Source organism: Suricata suricatta, chromosome 3 (genome assembly GCF_006229205.1).
Source record: "Suricata suricatta isolate VVHF042 chromosome 3, meerkat_22Aug2017_6uvM2_HiC, whole genome shotgun sequence".
Classification (NCBI taxonomy): domain Eukaryota; kingdom Metazoa; phylum Chordata; class Mammalia; order Carnivora; family Herpestidae; genus Suricata; species Suricata suricatta.
Window position 1 is genome coordinate 110,215,683 of NC_043702.1, and position 19,363 is coordinate 110,235,045.

At 39.8% G+C, this 19,363-nt stretch overlaps 2 protein-coding genes across 4 annotated transcripts in view; one reads left to right on the forward strand and one right to left on the reverse strand.

The window, feature by feature from the left end:
• OPN3 (opsin 3) overlaps positions 1–240 on the reverse strand; it is a 42,182-nt gene extending 41,942 nt beyond the window's left edge. The window contains exon 1 of the mRNA XM_029933338.1: positions 101–240. Within this exon, the coding sequence (XP_029789198.1) occupies positions 101–240 (140 nt within the window). The remainder of the gene's footprint in view (positions 1–100) is intronic.
• A 6,608-nt stretch (positions 241–6,848) lies between these two features.
• The window catches only part of WDR64 (WD repeat domain 64), a 113,177-nt gene continuing 100,662 nt past the window's right edge, over positions 6,849–19,363 (forward strand). For all 3 annotated transcript variants that reach the window (XR_003906747.1, XM_029934824.1, XM_029934825.1), the window contains exons 1-2: positions 6,849–7,153; positions 12,288–12,418. Coding sequence is in view for 2 of the 3 variants with exons in the window: in XM_029934824.1 (XP_029790684.1) it covers positions 7,009–7,153; positions 12,288–12,418 (276 nt within the window). In the remaining variant the exon portion in view is untranslated. The remainder of the gene's footprint in view (positions 7,154–12,287; positions 12,419–19,363) is intronic.

Genomic DNA, 19,363 nt, shown 5'->3' on the forward strand with positions numbered 1-19,363 from the left:
GCCCTCTACCCCGGAAGGTGTGGTTCCCCGTGGCTCCGCGCGCTCTCAGCCCCCCGTAACCCACCCTTTCCCGGTGGCGCATCTTCAGCTCTGGCTGCACCTGCGGCTCCCGACTCTCCTTCTAGGCCCCCGAACCCTTGCCCGAGCTTGTGCCCGCACCAGTGGACAGCGCTGGGCGAGCGGCGGGGGGAGAAGGCAGTAGGGAGGCAGGTCCACTGCAGTGGCTCCGCGCACCCCCATCTCCCTGCGCCCAGCTGGAAAGCGTCACACCCGTGGCCCCGTTCGCGCACTCACTTGTGCATTCGCTCGTTTATAAACGTTTGTGAGGGCCTGCGCCCAACACGAGCGAGGGCCTTCCACCTTGGGTTTCTCACCTTCCCAGGAAGCTGTAATAACCCACTGCTCGCCCACAACACCGCTCTCATCTCACACACACGGAAGTGAGCCCCAGGCTGGACCCGCCAGCATCAACGTCGTCCTTCCTGTCCTGTTAGTGAGGGCTGCCGAAGCCCTTCACTGGCGGTGACTCACTGGCGGTGACTGTCCAGGCTGTGCCCTCAAAGCTTCAACCTCAATCTAGCTGGTATAGAGAGGTAGGTGCTATATTTAGAACACACATTTTCCACTTGCCCTTTTCCCCAGTAGCGATGAAAATACAGTACAAGTCAAATATAGGTTGGGAACGTGATCACAGTCTGCAATGGCTGCACGGCCCCTAACAAGGTCCCACACGAGGAGCGCGGTCCTGAGACAGACCTGATGGTGGCCCTGGGCGCTGGTCACTAGCGCAATGTGCAAGGGCAAAGGAATTGTCTTCTAGGGGGTGTTTATCTCTTCCACTCTGTTCAAAAGGCCAGTAGAGAATGACCAGCTTCACTGAACCCCCATTCTAAATTACCTGGAAATACAGAATCAAATAGGGTGGGGTCATCTCCCACGCTGGTGCTTTGAGCAGTAGTTGAGGAGTGGGTGTGTTCTGACCTTGAAACCTTGATTGGTCTTTAAGGATTCCAATCTGGATTTGTCATCTATTAGACCATTAACCCATCCGCACCTTTAAAATTCATTTAATTTTCCATTTTAGACATATGCAAACATTTAACAAGTTCTATATATTTAATGTTCACTGCATTTTCATCACACTTCTTGCCTAGTTTAGAGTAAGTTCTCAGTAAATATTAGTTGTATAACTAAAGAAGGACTCTATATTTTTTTCTAAAGCATTCATTCATTCATTCATTCATTGGTGCTGAGTCCATGTCCTCACAAATTCTCGTACTGTTGGGATAGACAATAACCACATAAGTACATATGTAGTGTATCAGATACTGATATGTGCCATAAAGAAAAAATAAGGCAGAGAAAGGATATGGGGAGAGACGGAAAAGGTTATTTTGTACAAATGGTTATGGATAGCCATTCTAGGTTCTGTAGGCATAGAGAACATGTACTGGGTTGGGACTGTTCTTAGCGTTTTGGAGGGGAAAAAAGAGCAGAAGGGGAATTAAGAAACTAGGGCAAAAACATGGGTAAGCAGTGATTGGGCAGATCACGCAGGGCCATGCCATTTTAATAAAAGGACTTTGGCTTTCACTCTCTCAGAGTAAAGTCCAGGGCAACATATATGGAAGAAGAAGAATAGCAAGGAAGGAAAAATAGGAGCAAGAGACTTTTGGCAAACATGTAAGAATTTTGATAGAGTCATTATAATACTATTATCTGTAAAAGATATTACACTCAACAGAAGCAGATTCTAATGCCACAAATATGATTTATATTGTCAATAAGGATATATATCGTTATTTATTTTCAGAAGTACGTTATGGTAGGAGATGGCAAAGTACTACAACTTAAAAAGCTAGTGCAGTCCTGGCATAAGGACAGACATATAGACCAATGGAACAGAACAATCAAGATATAACCCTTCATGTATATGGTCAGTTGATCTGTGACAAGGCTGTCGAGACTATTCCATAGGGAAAGGAGAGTCTTTCCAACAAATGGTGGTAGCAAACCTGGATGTCCAAATGCAAAAAAAAACCCCAAACAGTTGGACCTCTCTCTTACAGCATATGGAAAAATTAACTCAAAAAGGAACAGCTAAACTTAAGAAATAAAACTATAGAACCCTTAGAAGAAAACAGGAGAAAAATCTTCCTTGAATTGGTTTTGGCAATGATTTCTTCAATATGGCGCAAAGGCATAGGCAATATAAGAAAAAATAGATAAACTCCAACAAAATTTAAATTTTCTGTGCATCAAAGGATACAATCAAGAGTGAAATGATAATCCATAATATATTTGCAATCAAAGATCTATAAAGGATTAATATACAGAACATAAAAAGAACTCCTAAAACAACAACACAACAACAACAAAACCCGAGCAACCCAATTCAAAATGGGCAGAGAATTTGAATAGACATCCTACAAAGACATACAAATGGCCAACAAGTGCATGAAAAGATGCTTAATAGCATTAGTCATTATGGAAACGCAAATAAAAACCACAATGAAATATCACTTCACACCTGCTAGGATGGCTATTCTCAAAATGTAAAAAAATAAAACCTAAAACAAAATATGGAAAATAATAAGTGTTGACAAGAATGTGGGAAAATTATAACCCTGGTGTGTTGCCGCTAGGTATGTAAGATGGTGCAGCTATGATGCAAACAGTTTGGTAGTTCCTCATAAAGTTAAGCTTAGAATTCTCATATGATCCAGTAATTCCATAGATATAGATCCAAAAGAATTGTAGGCAGGGACTTGACTAGATATTTGTACACATCAGCCAAAATGTGGAAATAACCCCCATGTCCATCCCCAGACAAATGGATAAACCAAATGTGGCAGACAACTGAATACTTTCAAAAGTCTATAGAAAGGAATGAATTTCTAGTATATTACAACATGGATAAACATTGAAAACATTATGCAAAGTGAAATAAGCCAGGCACAGAAGGACCAACATTGTATGATCCCACTTACATGAGGTAAGCATAGGAAGACTCATGGAGCCGGAAACCAGAATAGTGGTGGCCAGGGGCTGAGGGCTGAGGTCTGAGGGGGAGGACTCGAGAGTTAGTGGTTATGATCACAGAGCTTCAGTTTCCGATGTTGCAAAAGTTCTGAAACGGACAGTGGTGATGGTTGCATAATATTGTGAACGTACTTCATGCCACTGAATTATACACTTTTATGTTATGTATATTTTCACAATAAAAAAGCAGATGCAAATTATGCCTGCATCTCTCAGATGAGGTACAGGAAACAGATGCAACCAGCTTACTGAGCAAGCTGGACTGAGCAGGTGTAAGCAAAAAGGAACTTTACTCTCTCTCCCATTACTGATTTCAAATGTCTCTCTGCACCTGTTCTTTAACTGCCATTGGATGATACTTTATGAGGTTCCAAAGCCTGTCTGGTCACTTTCAATTAATATAAAGTCCTGAACATTGTGATACTGAAATGTAAAAATTTATGGAAAACTCACTTGTCCATCCTCCAAAAAGAGCCTGCATCAGGGGTGGGTGTGGAGGAGATAACAAGTTTAGCTTCTCCCATTTCCTGAATCTGCTACCTTTAGATGCTACTCTGGAACCCTCCGGGATTTCAAGCAAAACTTTTCCTTGATTGGTAAAGTTGTCATCTGATGGCTGGCACACTCAGATTGTAGCAGATTTTTCATTTTCTAGCGTGATTTGTGGGTTCTTTTGAGGACTTGGGGTCATGTTGATATTTCTCTCACAAGTCTCTTGACAGAAGTAATCCCTTTGTCAGCTGTCTGCTTGCACCTCCCACTAGGACCCTGATTAGGGCCCCCAGGCCCTGCAGGCAGTGTTCCCCAGTAGGGGTCCCCTCAAAATGCCACATTCCAGCCACAGCAAATTCTGGTTGTGGGCTGTTGTGGAGAACTGGCCAGCCTCAGTTTCTCCCCTCTGGTGCCCACTGGGTAGAAAGAAACTGAGAAAAGTCACGGCCCTTTGACAACCCTGAAAATTCCAAGGAAATGCTAACTAGCGCGCTCTTCAGTCTCCTGAGAAACTGCCTTCTCTTCAGTAGTTTGAAGGTGAGAATAAGCTACCACCTGCCCAACTGGCTTCCTAGTGTCTCTGTGCATCTTCCTGCATGGACTGTGCAGCCCTGTCCTTTAGAATGTGCGAGTTCTTCAGTTGTATTGTGGGGTTCCTTCCAAGGCGTCAAGGGGTCCATTTTAGTATCTTCCTACACTGAAGCACTAAATCACCCGTCCCTATATCCCAAGAAAACCTTTTGTAAAGTACAAGGGGTGAGTGAGGGGGAATGGAGACCTGCTTTATTTGTTATTCTTGCATGGAATCACTGATAACCCCAGCCTTCTGCATCTTGCACATGTCATGTGAGAGAGAACGTCTGTACTCACACAATCAAGTACACTTGCAGGGACTGGGATGCATGCTTCCCTGCTCTCTCTAACCGTGGTCCCTGGGGGGAAACAGCCCTTACAGACATATCTTGCCAAATATATCTGCACCTTTTCCTGCCTTATGAAACATCATTTAGTGAATGTAATTGAATTTTCAAAAAAAGGAGAGAGAGAGAGAGAGAATCTGGCATGTCTTTAGTTCTGAATGTCAATTCTCCTAGTACATATAGCTCCTCAGACGTGTAGGGATCAGCTTAGTATATAAACTGTGTACCTGTCCACATTCCCCTTCCCCAATGCATCCATTTAAACACATGCATACATTTCAAATGAAATCTCAATTAGAACCTTGCCCTTAAAAGCAGAGTTTGAATGACCAAGGACTTAGGAAACTTTAAACACTCAATTTCTTAAAAGAAATCAAGTTATGGTTTATGTATAATCAGGATAAATAAGAATAAACAAGCAATCACTCCTCTAGGGTGAAATGAGTATTCTCAGCTGACGCCTGTGGCAGGACACAGAGAGGGCATGATACCAGCTACTAGGTACTGCTAAAAATCCAGGCCATGCTTACTGGGGCTTTTTCAAAATAAAAAGATGGTTCAAGAGCAGATGACCTATCTATCTATCTATCTATCTATCTATCTATCTATCTATCATCTATTTTTTATCTATCTATCTATCTATCTATCTATCTATCTATCTATCTCCACTGTAGTGAAAATTTCATACACTTGGGAGAGAAAGAACATCATAAGCTTCCTGAGTGTGTGTATGTGCATGTCTGTAAGGGATGGGGGATAAAAACAAGTTATATACAAAGAATCAGGGATAGAATAGCTTATGATTAGCAGCAGAAGCTGATCCAAAAAGACTTCTTATAACAACACGAGAGACAAAAAGACAGTGGAATAAAATCTTTAGCTCATTAAACTAAAGCAACTTCCAACCTAGAATTCTATACCCAACCCAATATCAATCAAATGCAAGAGAAGATTATTTTCGAACATGCAAGGTATATCAACAATGTATCTTCCAGGCACTATTTCTGGATGTAAGCCATCAAAATGAGGGAATAACCCATGGAAAAGAAAGGCATAGGATATGTTGGCAAAGGAGGATAGCAGTATAACAGCTATGCCCTGATACACAGGTCACATTAGTCCAGGCTGCAGGAATGTGACTTAAGAGATAGGCACATGGAGGAGTGACATCAGGATGCCTTCTCTTGTATCATCTTTTTATACTAGCCCAAGGAAACCACTATACCTTGTAAATAGACTTTATTTTTAAAGTTTATGTATTTTTAGTAATCAGTACACCCAACACAGGGCTCAAACTCATGATACTGATATTAAGCATCGCATGCTTTTCCAACTGAGCCAGCAAGGCACCCTTTTAGAACAGTTTTAGATTAACAGAAAAACAGAAGATGGTGCAAACAGTTCCCACAGACTTTCTCACCCAGTTACTCTCCTTATTAACATCTTATACTAGTTCATTTGTTACAACTAAGGAACCAGTATAGATACTCGCTAATAACTAAAGCCCACAGCTTAGTCAGACTGCTTTAGTTTTTACCTAATGTCTTTTTGTGTTCCAGGATCCCAACCAGGATACCACATTATACTGAGTAATTAAATCTCCTTAGGCTTCTCTTGACTGTGATAGTTTCTCAGACATTTCACATTTCTCATGACTTTGATAATTTGAGAAGTACTGGTGAAGGCTCATTTTGTTTTATTGAAGTATAGTTGACAATGTTGTGTTCAGTTTCAACATGGTGACTCGACATGGCTCAGTGCTCACCATGGTAAGTGTTGCTGCCATCTGTTACCATCCTGTATCATTACAATATTATTGACTATATTCCCTATGCGGCATCCAACTAATAACATCTTGAAGAACTTTCCTCTAAATCAAAAACTACCCCTTCCCCATTCATGCCTCACTTATTTCCACTGAAGGTCAATGCATAAAGGAAGAAGACACCTTATTCCCTAGGACCTCTAAAAATATCTTTATTGGGGACAGAAATGACATATACTGAAGTACACCTTAGTCTTGAGAAGTTTGTGTTTGCATATCCAGTGCAGTTACGAGAATGAGTGGCAAGGTGACTCTCCACAGCATCTTGAGGAAGGCAGATGGCTGGAGGGAGGTGGAGATCTAGGAGAGGGAAAGTAATGCCCAGTTTCTTTCACTGGCCTTTACCTATTCGACTTCCCTCCAGGCAGTACACACACACACACACACACACACACACACACACATACACACACAGTTTGCAGGGAAGCAAAGCTCAATGCCCTCCTTATGAAGGATATGAGATATTATGATGCAATAAGGGCCATTTGAAGAACACTGGTAACATTATGAGGTCAGGATAGTTACTGGAATGTTTGTCTATATGAATGCCTGCTACTGTCCTAGTGAGGACTGTCTCCTACCCACAGTTATGGGATTTTGAGACTGCAGGAATGAGACCTGGGACAAAAACTGAGACAGAAGGGAGGCCCTGTACCAACTGGAAGGTTTTCCAAGTAGGCAAATTTGTGCTATTTATTTCTGTACAGAAGTAAATAGCCCTATGTCCCTATGGATAGCAGGGAGGGAAAGCATCTACACACTGAACTTCAGATTAGCAATTTCAAGACAGCCTTGGAGGGGTTTGAAAAATTGATTGAACGTGTAGCAGCCCAGAAAAGAGACGAAAGAGCGGGCGTGTTTACCCAAAAAGAAGGTAAGATCAGTGATTATAGGGCAACACCTTTGGGTCTATGAATTAGAACTGTGAAATGTTTTAAGCCATCAAAGAGAAGCAATGCTTCTTAATAGCAAAGACATTGAATAGGAGGCCTGAGTTCTAACTCTGTCCCCAAATAGCTAAGTAGTCCTGGGGAAGCGTTGTTCATTTTCTTGAACCTGAATTTGAGACATAAAAAGTAAAATTAAAGGGTTTCATTGAGTGGTGTCTAAGCATTCTTCCATGGGATCTATCTCTGAGGTCTTGCTGGCTGGCCTGGGACTCTCCGTAGTGCGTTCTGACATTTGCAAGCCATGGAAGCTGCCCTGCAACCTCTTAAGGGTATAATGGGACCATAAAGACTTTCATAAGCAAGGCAAAGTATTTTCTGAAACTTTGGGTCACTCCCTGGGCCTCCCCTTATGTCACTAGTCTGGAACGATTTGGAGTACACCAAGGTAAGAAGAATGAGATAGGTAGTGGTCTGCCAGGATTATTAACAGCAGAAATACCAACACAGAATGGGAAGTACACCACTATTGCCAGGATTCAAGGGGACAACTTTAGGGCTTTGAGGACAGTAGTGACAAATAAGGCTTAACAGCAGAGTAAACGAATCCTGCTGTTACAAGGAAAGGAGCAGAGCCCATACAACTGCAAAAGGGTCGGCATGGCCAGCCTCTTACTGTGCCACACTGCACAGCCACAAGTGAGTGAAATTGTTGACTTTCCATGTTCAAACACAAAATTTGTTTTATTTGAATAGTGTTTAAGAATTTGTAAGTCACCCTAATAAACATAATTTGAGTCTCATGACAAATATTACTATTATTGCAATTGCCCCCGTTTTATTTGTTAAAGGATAGGAGATACAGGTACATCATCCACCCAAGTCACTCAACCTCTGTCTGTTAGAGCTAAGACTCAGAGCTTCTAGATATACTGTTTAGATGACTGTGAACTTGGCTGGGCTTTTCTAAACCTGTAGACAAAACTTTTATTTTTTATTTTCTGTATATTAAAAAAATTTTCGCCAGTATGTTTACCTGTCTCCATAATTGACTTTCCAAACTCTTACCACTTTTACTGAATCCTTTCTGGATCTCACCTCCCCTTGGCCAGGCTTCCATCGTCATAAGAAAAAACAAGACCAAAAGACAAGAATTTTCTCAAACTCCCTTTCCTCCACTTCTGAGTTTCTCATTTCTTCCATCCCTCCTCCTCTCCAAGGCTATCACTCTACTGCAACAACTTCAAAATCTCCTTTCTATTGGCTTTGTCCTCTCAAACTAAAAATTTACCCAAACATCTGGACCTCAACTTTATCTTCCCTGTAAGCTGTCACTGTACACCCTTCCTTTGCTTCTCCACTAAATTTCCCCACAGGTCATCACTTAATTTTTAATCTACTCAAGTCTGACTTCTCTCATCACTTTGCTGAAAATGCTCTTTCCAAGGTATTTCATCACCTAATATGGCTGCCAAATTCAATCAATTGTTTTCATTTTCCAGCTTACTTGGTTATTTCACTGCATTAGTAGCTTGCTGTCTTTGCTTCCAGAAACTGTCTCCTTCTCTTGTCTTATCACACCTCTCTTCCCCTTTCTCATTCTTTCTTTGTCTCTCTCTCTCTTTTTTTTTTTGAGACTTGCCTGTGTTCTCTATCAACCTTAAATCACAGATTCCATCTATTACTCTCCTAAGCCAGATATATTGCTATATAACCTTTGACTATTTCATGATGGTATCTCACTCTTGGGTTATTACAATAACCTTTCAATCTAATAGTCTTCAAGTGTTGTTTCTTTTAAAAAATTATTTTGAGTGAGTGAGAGAGAGAGAGACTGAGTGGGAGAGAGTGGTAGATGGGGAAAGAGAGAATCTTAATGAAGCTTCATGGTCAGCTCGAGCCCAATGTGAGACTTGATCCCACCACCCTGGGATCATGACTTGAGTTAAAATCAAGATGACCAACCGACTGAGCTAGCCAGGTGTCCCAAGAGTTATTCCTTTAATTTTTTTTTAACTACCACATTGGTGGCTTATTAACTCAGCTCTGAGGTCTATATTGTCAGCTTCACATTCAGAGCTATTCCCAGTCATGTCTCAGTCTACCTTTCCAGCCTCAGCTCTTGGAGCTTCTCTTTATAAACTTTCTGTCCTGATACGAACTTTTTGGCATTCCCAAGTGGCTCATACTCTTATGACTCTGATTTTGCATGTATCATTCCCCAAGTGTAGAGTACCTTTCCTCCCCCCTTTTTTGGTGCCTATAACCTTTTCTTATCTTTCAAGATCCAAATCAAATGTTTCTTTGTAAGAACTTTCCCCAGACAAAGCCATCCTTAGCACACTGTTAACTTGCCATCCTGAGGAATTTCCCTGCTGGATCTAACCTTCTGAAATGTGTGTGTTCCTCCCCTTCTCTCCCATAGCTCTTGAGCTGTGAATACTTTGAAGGCTCTATAACCCTGGGGCTCGCCCAGAGTCCTGTGTCCAGGAAGTCCTTCTGAACTCCGGGCATGTGTGCTAGGCAAACAAGTTAATTTTGCTTTCACTTAAAGCGTGCAATCCCAAAGCCACATTGGAAAACTTCCTTCCTCTACAGTATATATGTATGTGTGTATATATGTATCCATCAGAAGGAATATATTTTAATAGATATATATTACTATATATAGAGAGACTCAATCTATTTATAAAATATTATACTATAATATGCTACAGTATAATATATAGATATAGATATACAGTATAGATTTGATAAAAAACTACGTACAGACAAATTTCCTTCTATGAGAGAAGGACTGACCTGAAACACTGGGAAAGGAGAAATATACTCTTAACTTCCATCAGACTTCTAATACTAGCATACATTCATATTTACTCATAAATATTGGAAAATAGGGTCTACTTCTCACTATAGGCAAGAAGTTAATAACTAGAGAGAATGTTTTTAATGTAGCAGTGTCTACCTCAAAAATGATGTCAAGGAATTCACCCAAGAAATTTTCTGTGTAATTTTGCTGTTCAATCTTCTAGTCAGTGACCTGATAGAGTTAAAATCACCCCGGGAAAGGAAAGTTTCGTCATGCTCATCCAGTGGCATTTACAGTGAGACTCATTTACAAGGAGACATGTCATATTCACAATGGTGTGAATTTAAAGCAGCTAAATTATTTGACCATCTCATAAGTATTTTACATTTAATATGACCAAGAGAGAATGCTTTATTTTCCCCCAAGACTCGTGGTCCTTCCTCAGTTACTTCTGTTTTGGCAAATAGCACCAATACCTGCTCAGTTTTAAAACCAGAAACATGAGTGTCATTCTAGAACAGCATTTCTCAACTTTGGCACTGCTGACATTTGGGGCTGGATGATTCTTTGTTCTGTGTATGTTGCGGGAGGGCAGGGGGGGTGAGGGAGAGCTCTGGCCTCTACCTACTAGATGACACAGCACTTCCATTCCTAACTGCAACAATTAAATGGTCTGCAGGCCACGTTGCCAATGTCCCTGTGGGAGATGGAGGGCAAATCCTCCCCTGGATGAGACCCATCGTTCTGGAATCCTGCATGTCCTTCACTCCTTGCTCCTGCCCCCAACAGCTTCCAATCCCTTACAAGTCTTCGCCATTCTATTTCCAACTGTATCTTGCCATCTCCAGTGCTACCTCTCAGTGCATATCACTTCTCATCCAATTGAAGAAACTTTCAAGAGTTGCTACTAACAACTAAGTTGAGAAGATCAGTATAAATGAGACTTTTCAAGACACAGCTTCTGCATCGCCCTGGCCAAGCCTCTACCGCCTGCATCCCAACCCAATGCATAAGCCCTCACTGGATTTATAGCTGTCATTCTTGTTTTCTCACAGCAGCCAGTGTGCTTTGAGAAGAATTCAATGCAATACCTTACCATCATGCTTACCCTCATGCTTAGAATAAAAGACAAACTGCTAACTCCAGCTTGACCCTTCTTGGGAATCTCACTTCACAGTGCTTTCCCTGTCCTCTCTATACTCCAGACCTGCAGACCTTCTCAGAACATGCCAAACTCTCTCCAGCTTCAGAGTCTCTGTTGGTTGGCCTCTGCCTAAAATGCTCTTACCTGGCTTTAGACATGGATGAATCCTTTTTGCTTATTAGGTCTTAGCTTAATTGTTACCTGTGTCCTTCGAGATGCTTCCCTGCCCACCACCACTGATAGAGAATTCTATCAGAGCTCCCACTGGTTTCCTTCCTAGCACTTAGCTCACGCTGTACCTAATAACTTTTCCTTTGCTCCTAAGGCATGATGTACATACTCTGAAGCCCATAGAACACACTAATCCTAGCATATAGCGTGGTAAGTTTGGACATTGGTAAACATACCTGCAGCTGCCAACCAGATCCAGACAGAGAACATTTCTAGCATTCCAGAGAGTCCCCTCATCACCTCTCACATTAGATAACCACTAATCTAATGTCCATCTCTAGTAGTCTTGCCATTCACAATTTTTAAATTCTTTATTTGTTGGCTTACTTGTTGATTTGCTGTGTCTCCCACTAGAACATAAACTTCCAGAGGGAGGAAACTTGTCTACCTAGTTTTGCATTATAAGTCCAGTGTCTAGCTCAGTTCCCACACATAACAAATTCTTAATGCATCTTTGCATCTAATTCCTTCTTTAGACAGAATAATAGCTCCCAGGTGAATCACCAAGTTTGGCAAAATTGATATTCAAGTATAGTGTGTGTGTGTGTGTGTGTGTGTGTCCAGATAGGTTCAAAGAATCTATCAAGAAGCACCTCCTTCCATTGAAGATGAGCTCTAGCAGACACTCTTGACTGGTTAAAATTTTCACGATAGAAAGTAATCCACTTTCTTATCTTTGTATTCCTGAACAAAGCCACTAAAATAGTATAAACATAAGCTATGGAAGAAGAACTAAACACCAAAGTAAAGTATTTTCTTCTAATAGTTTAATCAAGGGCCTTGTTATGTTTCTAGTGAGAAGAACCTTAAAATGCAGCACAATCTGGTTTTAATAGGTCAAAATAATGAAATAGATTAGAAAATAGAAAAGGAGCTAAAAAAAGCAGTATTGTTCTTGGAGTCTGATAAGGTGTTCCTGCACTTTGTCCCAATGCAGATGCAATCGATTATGACAAGTTTCATACAGCTGTGAAGGAACTCTTTGGTCCAGAAGTGAAGAATCAAGATGTGAAATGTTTTTATAGGAAGCTCTGCAACAGCCCTGATGTGCCTATAGACTGGTGTGAGGTAGTCACTTTTCGTGTCCATTATATGAAATCTGGGTATTATTTCTCCTTGTTGAGAATGAATAATTTAATCACAAAGTTACTCCCACAGGGGTTAAGCTCACAACGTGTATGTGGTATGTGTAAATGCCATAACAATGTATACACCATTGGGGCGCCTGGGTGGTTCAGTCTGTGAAGCATCTGACTCTTAATTTTGGCTCAGGTCATGACCTCACAGTTGGTGAGATCAAACCCTGCATCAGGCTCTCTGCTGACAGCATGGAGCCTGCTTGGGATTCTCTCTCTCTCCTTCTCTTTCTGCCCTCTCCCCCAGTGACACATGCTGTCTCTCTCTCTCTCTCTGTCTCTTTCTCTCTCTCTTAAAAAAAAATTGAAAACATGAGGTGGCCACCAATTCTAACTGAAAATGAGTTAGACAGAGGTTTAAGTATATTATTAATAGGTAACTCTTAAATACTTTTAGACTGAGCTGCCAAATGGAAGAAGTATACAAGCCATAACAACAACCAAGATGTTGATTGCCTTCGTTACATTCTAAATGAGATATTCCTTTTCAATTGTTTCATTGCATACAAATGTAACAGAGAAGAAAGAAAAAGACTATGGTTGACCACCTCTTACATTTCCTGAGTCTCTTCCTTGTCAATGCAACATTGAATGCTTTCCACCATTGCACACAGGAGCATTTTGGTTAAGTGATCTCTGGACTACAGCAAAGGAGAAGGGATGCCTCTGATCTTTGTTTAAACTCACAGAAGACTACACTCTGCAGATTTTTTTACAAACCCTGATTCTTCTTATTCTAAAAGGATTTGAGGTAGCTTACAATTTAAAAAAATTGCATATCTGCATACAAAGAACTTAAAGTAATATTAAAAATTATCAGGCTTTTAAAAATAAATCAGTAGATATCATAGATGAGGAAAAGATTTAGAAGATATATATCTACAAGCTCGTAGATATATATAAATAGAACTTTGAACACAAGTTGTAGGTAAGACACATCTTCTCAACTATATGTGGGGTCATCAGAAAACTGTGCATGTATAAAGCTAGAAAAAATTTCAATAAATTCCAATATAATAAAGTTAGAAAACAGTAATAAAAGATAGTCCAAATCCCCAAGAACCAACCAAATAAGAAATAACCCATTAGTTTGGGGGAAAATTGCAAACAAAAAACCCTATCAAACCTTTAAGGACTACATAATTCCACATTATACACATTTTTGTACAATTTAGGAAAAGCTGACAAGTTATCCAACTCATTTTACAAGGCTAAAATAACATGAATTGAGCAAAAACAAAATGTCAGAGAACTACAGGCCAATATTACTTATGAATACAAATGCTAAAATCCTAAAGTTTAACAAGTTGTATCCAGCAGCACATTAAAAAATCATTCCCGGGTAGAATTTACACCAGAAAAGTAAGGGCAATTTAATATTGGAAAATCCAGTAACATATTTCACTTAAGCTTGAGGAGAAAAAATAATACAAGAATCTTAATTAGAAGTTAGCAAACCAAGACCCATGGACCAAACTGGACATCAATTTTTTTTATGTTTATTTATTATTAAGACAGAGAGAAACAGCATGAACAGGCTTGGAGGGGCCGAGAGCGATGGAGACACAGAATCTTAAGCAGCCTCCATGCTCTGAGCTGTCAGCACAGAGCCCAACTCGGGGCTTAAACCCATGAACCATGAAATTGTGACTGGAGCCGAAGTCTCACACTCAACTGACTGAACCCCCCAGGCCCCCCTGGACATAAATTGTTTTGTGAACAAGGTTTATTGGAACACAGTGACACTCTCTCAACAGCATACTGTCTGTGACTACATATGTACTACAGTAACGGAACTGAATATTGTGACAGAGACTGATTGGTCTGCAAGCCTACAATATTTATTACCTGAACCTTTTCAGAAAAAGGTTGCTGACTCCTGATTTTAAAATAACATAAAAATTAAAAAAGGTTTTTGATAGAAATTCAACAGCCATTCCTGCTTTTAAAAAGGAAAAAATCTTGGCACAACAAGAATGATAAAGAAGCCCTTTAACCTGCTAAAAAAAATTGTGTTCATTTTCTGTAGCTGCTGTAAAAAATTCCCACAAATTTGGCAACTTTTGCCCTAAGCTTTATCGACACAGAACACATTGTGTAAGTTTAAGATACACAACGTACAAATTTGTACATTTACCTTGATCAAAATGGTTATCACTGTAGGGTTTACTAACACCACCATCATGTTACATAATTCCCGTTTCTTTTTTGAGGTGAGAACATTAAAGATCTACTCCCTTAGCAACTTTGAAGTGTATAAAGCAGCATTTAAACTATAATCATCAGATTATAACTGTTATTCCCAGACCGTATTCATTTTATAATTGGAAGCTTGTCCTCTTGGCCAATGTCTCCCATTCCCCCATCCCCCCAAACCACCATTCTAGTCTCTGTTTCTGAGTTCAGCTTCTTTTGATTCCTCATATAAGTAATACCACATCTGTGTCTAACTTAAAAACTTAGCAAAATGCCCTCAAGTCTGTCCGTGTTGTAGCAAGTGGCAAGATTTCTTTTTTCCTAAACTTTACAATGTCAAGAAACACATTTATCATGTCACAGTTTCCAGAGATCAGGATTCTGGGCACAGCTTAACTGGGTCCTCTATTCAAAGTCTCACAAGGCTGAAATCAAGGTGTTCTCATTTGGAGATTGACTAATGAAGAATCTGTTTTCCAAGCTCATTCCAGTTGTTGGCAGAGTGCATTTCCTTGTTGTTGTATGGTGAAGGGTCTAAGCTTTATTTTTTTTAAGTTTATTTATTTATTTTGAGAAGGAGAGGAAGCATGACTGGGGGAGGGGCAGAAGGAGAAAGAGGGAGGGAGGGATGGAGAGAGAATCACAAATAGGTTCCACACTGCCAGTGCAGAGCCCGATCCAAGGCTCGAACTCAAGAGCTATGGGATCATGACCCGAGCTAAAGCTGGATGCTTAATCCACTGAGCTACCCAGGTGCTTCATAAGGGACCAAGCTTTTTATTGGTTGGAAGCTGGAGACTGGAAGCTGCCCTTATTTCCCAGAGGCTGTCTGCAGTTCTTTGCTGTGTGACCCACCATATAGGCAGTTCACAGCTTGTCTTGCTAAAGGCTGGCAGGAGGATCCCTTTCTCTACAGTCTCTGAAGACAGTCTCATATAACATAACATAATCAGGGGAGAAACAGTCCATCACATCTGCCTTCTAATTTTGGTTAGGAGCAAGTCACAGGGTCTATGCATACTCAGGGGATGAGGGTTCTGCAAAGGGGTGACTCCTTGTGTGGAAGAAAGGGAGTTACTTTAGGATATGTTCACCCTAGACACTTATTTAAGCAAGGAACACTTTTAATGGTGAAGTACTAGAAACACTCTCATTAAAGTTAAGAACAAGAAAAGGAGGCGTATTATCTTCACTACTCTTCAACATTTTACTTGAAATTGTAAGTAATGCCAAGTCAAGACCAAAAACAAAAAACAAAAAAAAAAAAAGAAAAGGAAGTGGTATTTAATAAAAGTGTAATAAAAATGTAAATATATATAATTAAAATCGCAAAGTGTCATTATTTGTAGGTGATGTAGTTGTCTACCAAGAATACAAGAGAGAATCACATGACAAATTATTACAACTAAGAGAGTTCAAGAGAATCCAAAGAAGATAAACATGTCAGAATCAATGAGTTTCATAAACATAAGCAATAACTTTCTCCCAACATATGCACATAAATCTAACAGGAAGTTTCCACTCACAAGAACCACAAATAGGGGACTGGGCAGCTCAGTTGGTTAAGCATCCAACTTCGGCTCAGGTCATGATCTCATGGTTCATGAGTTCGAGCCCCCCATCGGGCTCTGTGCTGAAAGTTCAGAGCCTGGAGCCTGCTTCAGATTATGTGTCTCCCTTTCTCTCTGCCCCTCTTCTGCTCACGCTCTGTCTCTGTCTCTATCTCTCTGTCTCTCAAAAGTATATAAAAAAAATTTAAAAATTTTTATAAGAAAAACAAATAGAAAATGTCATGGGATAAATCTATCAAGGAATGTACAAGACTAAAGGATTAAGAAAAGATCTTAGGAAAATTATTAAGAGACTCAATTTGCAAAGACCCCAATTGTCCCCAGTAATTTGTTAATATTTATACATTTAATAAAATTCTAATAGAATTTTGGAATTAATACAGCTAAGCTAATATATGCCCAACACACCATTAATTGAATTTTAATACATCCCCTGTCAGTTTAATAGTTCTTGTAAATATTTCAGATTGCTTGTAGAAATTGAAAAACATTCTCCCAAACTTCTGGTGAGTACTAACAAGCCTGGCAGCTTCCAGTCTCCAGATTAGCATTCAGTTTCTACCATGCACCGTATTTTTAAAGCATGCTCCTTTTTGCAAGAAATGAAAGGTTAAAGTATGATGCTCACTTAGATCTTTACTTGATTATGACATCAAAAGCAAAACTATTAAAGCACCATATACAAAAATATATATCTACGTGGAAGTGGAAAGGGATTGCCAGAGAACAAGGCTCATGTGTCAAAGACAACGAATCATAATCATAAAGCTTACTTCTTTTTCTTTCTTTCTCTCCCTCCTTTCCTTCCTTCCATCTTTTCTTTTCTGTCTTTTTTTTTTTTAAGCCTGTTGTGCCTACGGAAATGTTTTAGCCGAGCTTGCATTTTAAGTATTTAAGCCTTATATTCAATGGTCAACTTTCCAACGTGTCTTGGGTTTTCAGCTGAAGATTTCTGAGATTTCCAGCATGGTTGTCTGAATGCTATACAGTGGTGACCTGTTTTTCTGGATCGACCATGAATTAATGTTTGTGTCGCTGAAATCAGAGTGTATTATGTTCATCTTGTCAGAATACACTAAATGGAACTTCTAAGAAACTGCTGGTTATTACTAAAGATAGGACACCTGAATGAAGGTTGGGCCAGGATCTGGATATGATGGTTCAGGTCAAATCAGACAGCTCTGTTAGTAAAACAGTCAAAGAATGACTGAGAAACATTGGATTTTTTTTTCCTCAGTGAAGGTACAATACAAAATCTCAAAGAAGCTTCACTAGGAAAGACCATCATCCTTGAGGTTGAACCCTTAGAAACGCTAGACCTGCACTGCTCAAAACAATTCTTCTAGCCACATGAGGCTATTGAGTACTGGAAATGTAACTAGTCTCAACTGAGATATGCTGTGATTGTAAAATACACACTGGGTTTCAAAGATGCAATACACAAAAAGATTACAAAATATCTTACTATTGCTTACATGTTGAAATTATATTTTGGACATGTTGGATTAAACAAATACATTATTAAAATTAATTCATTTTTTTATATTTTTCATGTGGCTACTGGGAACTTTAAAGCTATATATATATGGTTCTCATTATATTTTTATTGGGCAGCACAGAAAATGTCAAAATAGACATAGAAGGAATTCTTCCTGATCAGCAAAGATGGAGTTTTGCTGACAACAGAAAGGTGGACAGACCACACCCCAGATAAAGTGTTCATCTTTGTTCTTTGGGAACAGTATTAGAAAAATAAGAATGTATTTGTCATTGTTCTCCAAGAGAACAAGCATAAGAGAAATAAGTTTAATATAGTGTGTTTAAACATCACAAATTCAAAGAAAATGATATAATTAGCCACCATGATTGGAAATGCTCATCTGAAGAATGTGATGTCAAATTCTTTACTGTCAACTAGTTCTACAGACAAGTCAAATACACAAAATGTCCCTTTTATTTGGGCAAAAGTATAAATAGAGGCCCAGATATCAAATATGTGAATATTTTTAAATTATAAATAAAGCAAATATGTTTTATCCTCCAATTTTGACAAATATGCCTTAATAATGCCCTGGAAGTTGACGTTAGAATTTAAAATTCTTGAACCTTGTAGCTTCACACTAAAATATGGAGACAAGGGGAGAGTTAGCCTCAGCCTACTTCCCTTCTTTTCAAACTAATGACCCCATCCCACATTATGGGGGACCATGCATGCACATATATGAACACCCCAACCCACATGTCTAAGCTCTTTCTCCATCAGCACTCTGTCTTGGGGTCCCCTCAATTCTAGGGGTACACAAACCAGTGGTGTGTGGTCCACCCTCTCGAGGATGTACCCAATAAGAGACTTCATGGACCTAGACGGAGGCTTGTGCCCTTTAGGCAGGAAATTCTAGGGCTTCCAAAATCTAGGACATGGTGTAAATAGAACCCCTGGTAGAAAATGGCCCCATAGCCTCATGAACTAGAGCAGGACCCCCTAAAGCTGAGCTAACCAGCAGTAGCCACAAGTGCTAGCTACATTTAAATTAGATTAACAATTCAACTCCTCAGTTGTGCCGATTACTTTTCCAGGGTTCAATATCCAATGAGGTCAGAGACTATATCATATTGCATAGGCGAGATTATAGAAGGGTCTCACCATTGCAGAAAGTTCAAATGCACAGTACTGCTCTGGAAGCACAGTCCCAGGGCATGGGTCTAAGAGCAAGACTACAAGTGAAAAGGTGGCTGTTTGTCCTTTTTAATCTACTGATTCAATAAAATAGAAGATAAATATGAGATATCTATCTATCTACATATCTATCATCTATCATCTCTACCAAAAAAGCCCTTAACCACTGAAAGATTTCAAAAGTTTGAGAAATCAAAGGAACAATAAAACAGTCAGTAAATTTGCAGGAATACAGAAATGGATGTCTTTTTCCTAAATCTTGTAAGTGTGCACAATGAACGTGGGTTTTCAAAGATCTGGGCTCGCGCTGTGTAAATCCCTTGGATATTGTCCCCTCTTTTGGTAACTTAAATTCCATGTCACTGAACTTGGAGTTGCCATGATGTTGACAATCATGTATCCTCACTGTTCTCACTTTTTTCATGAATGTTTC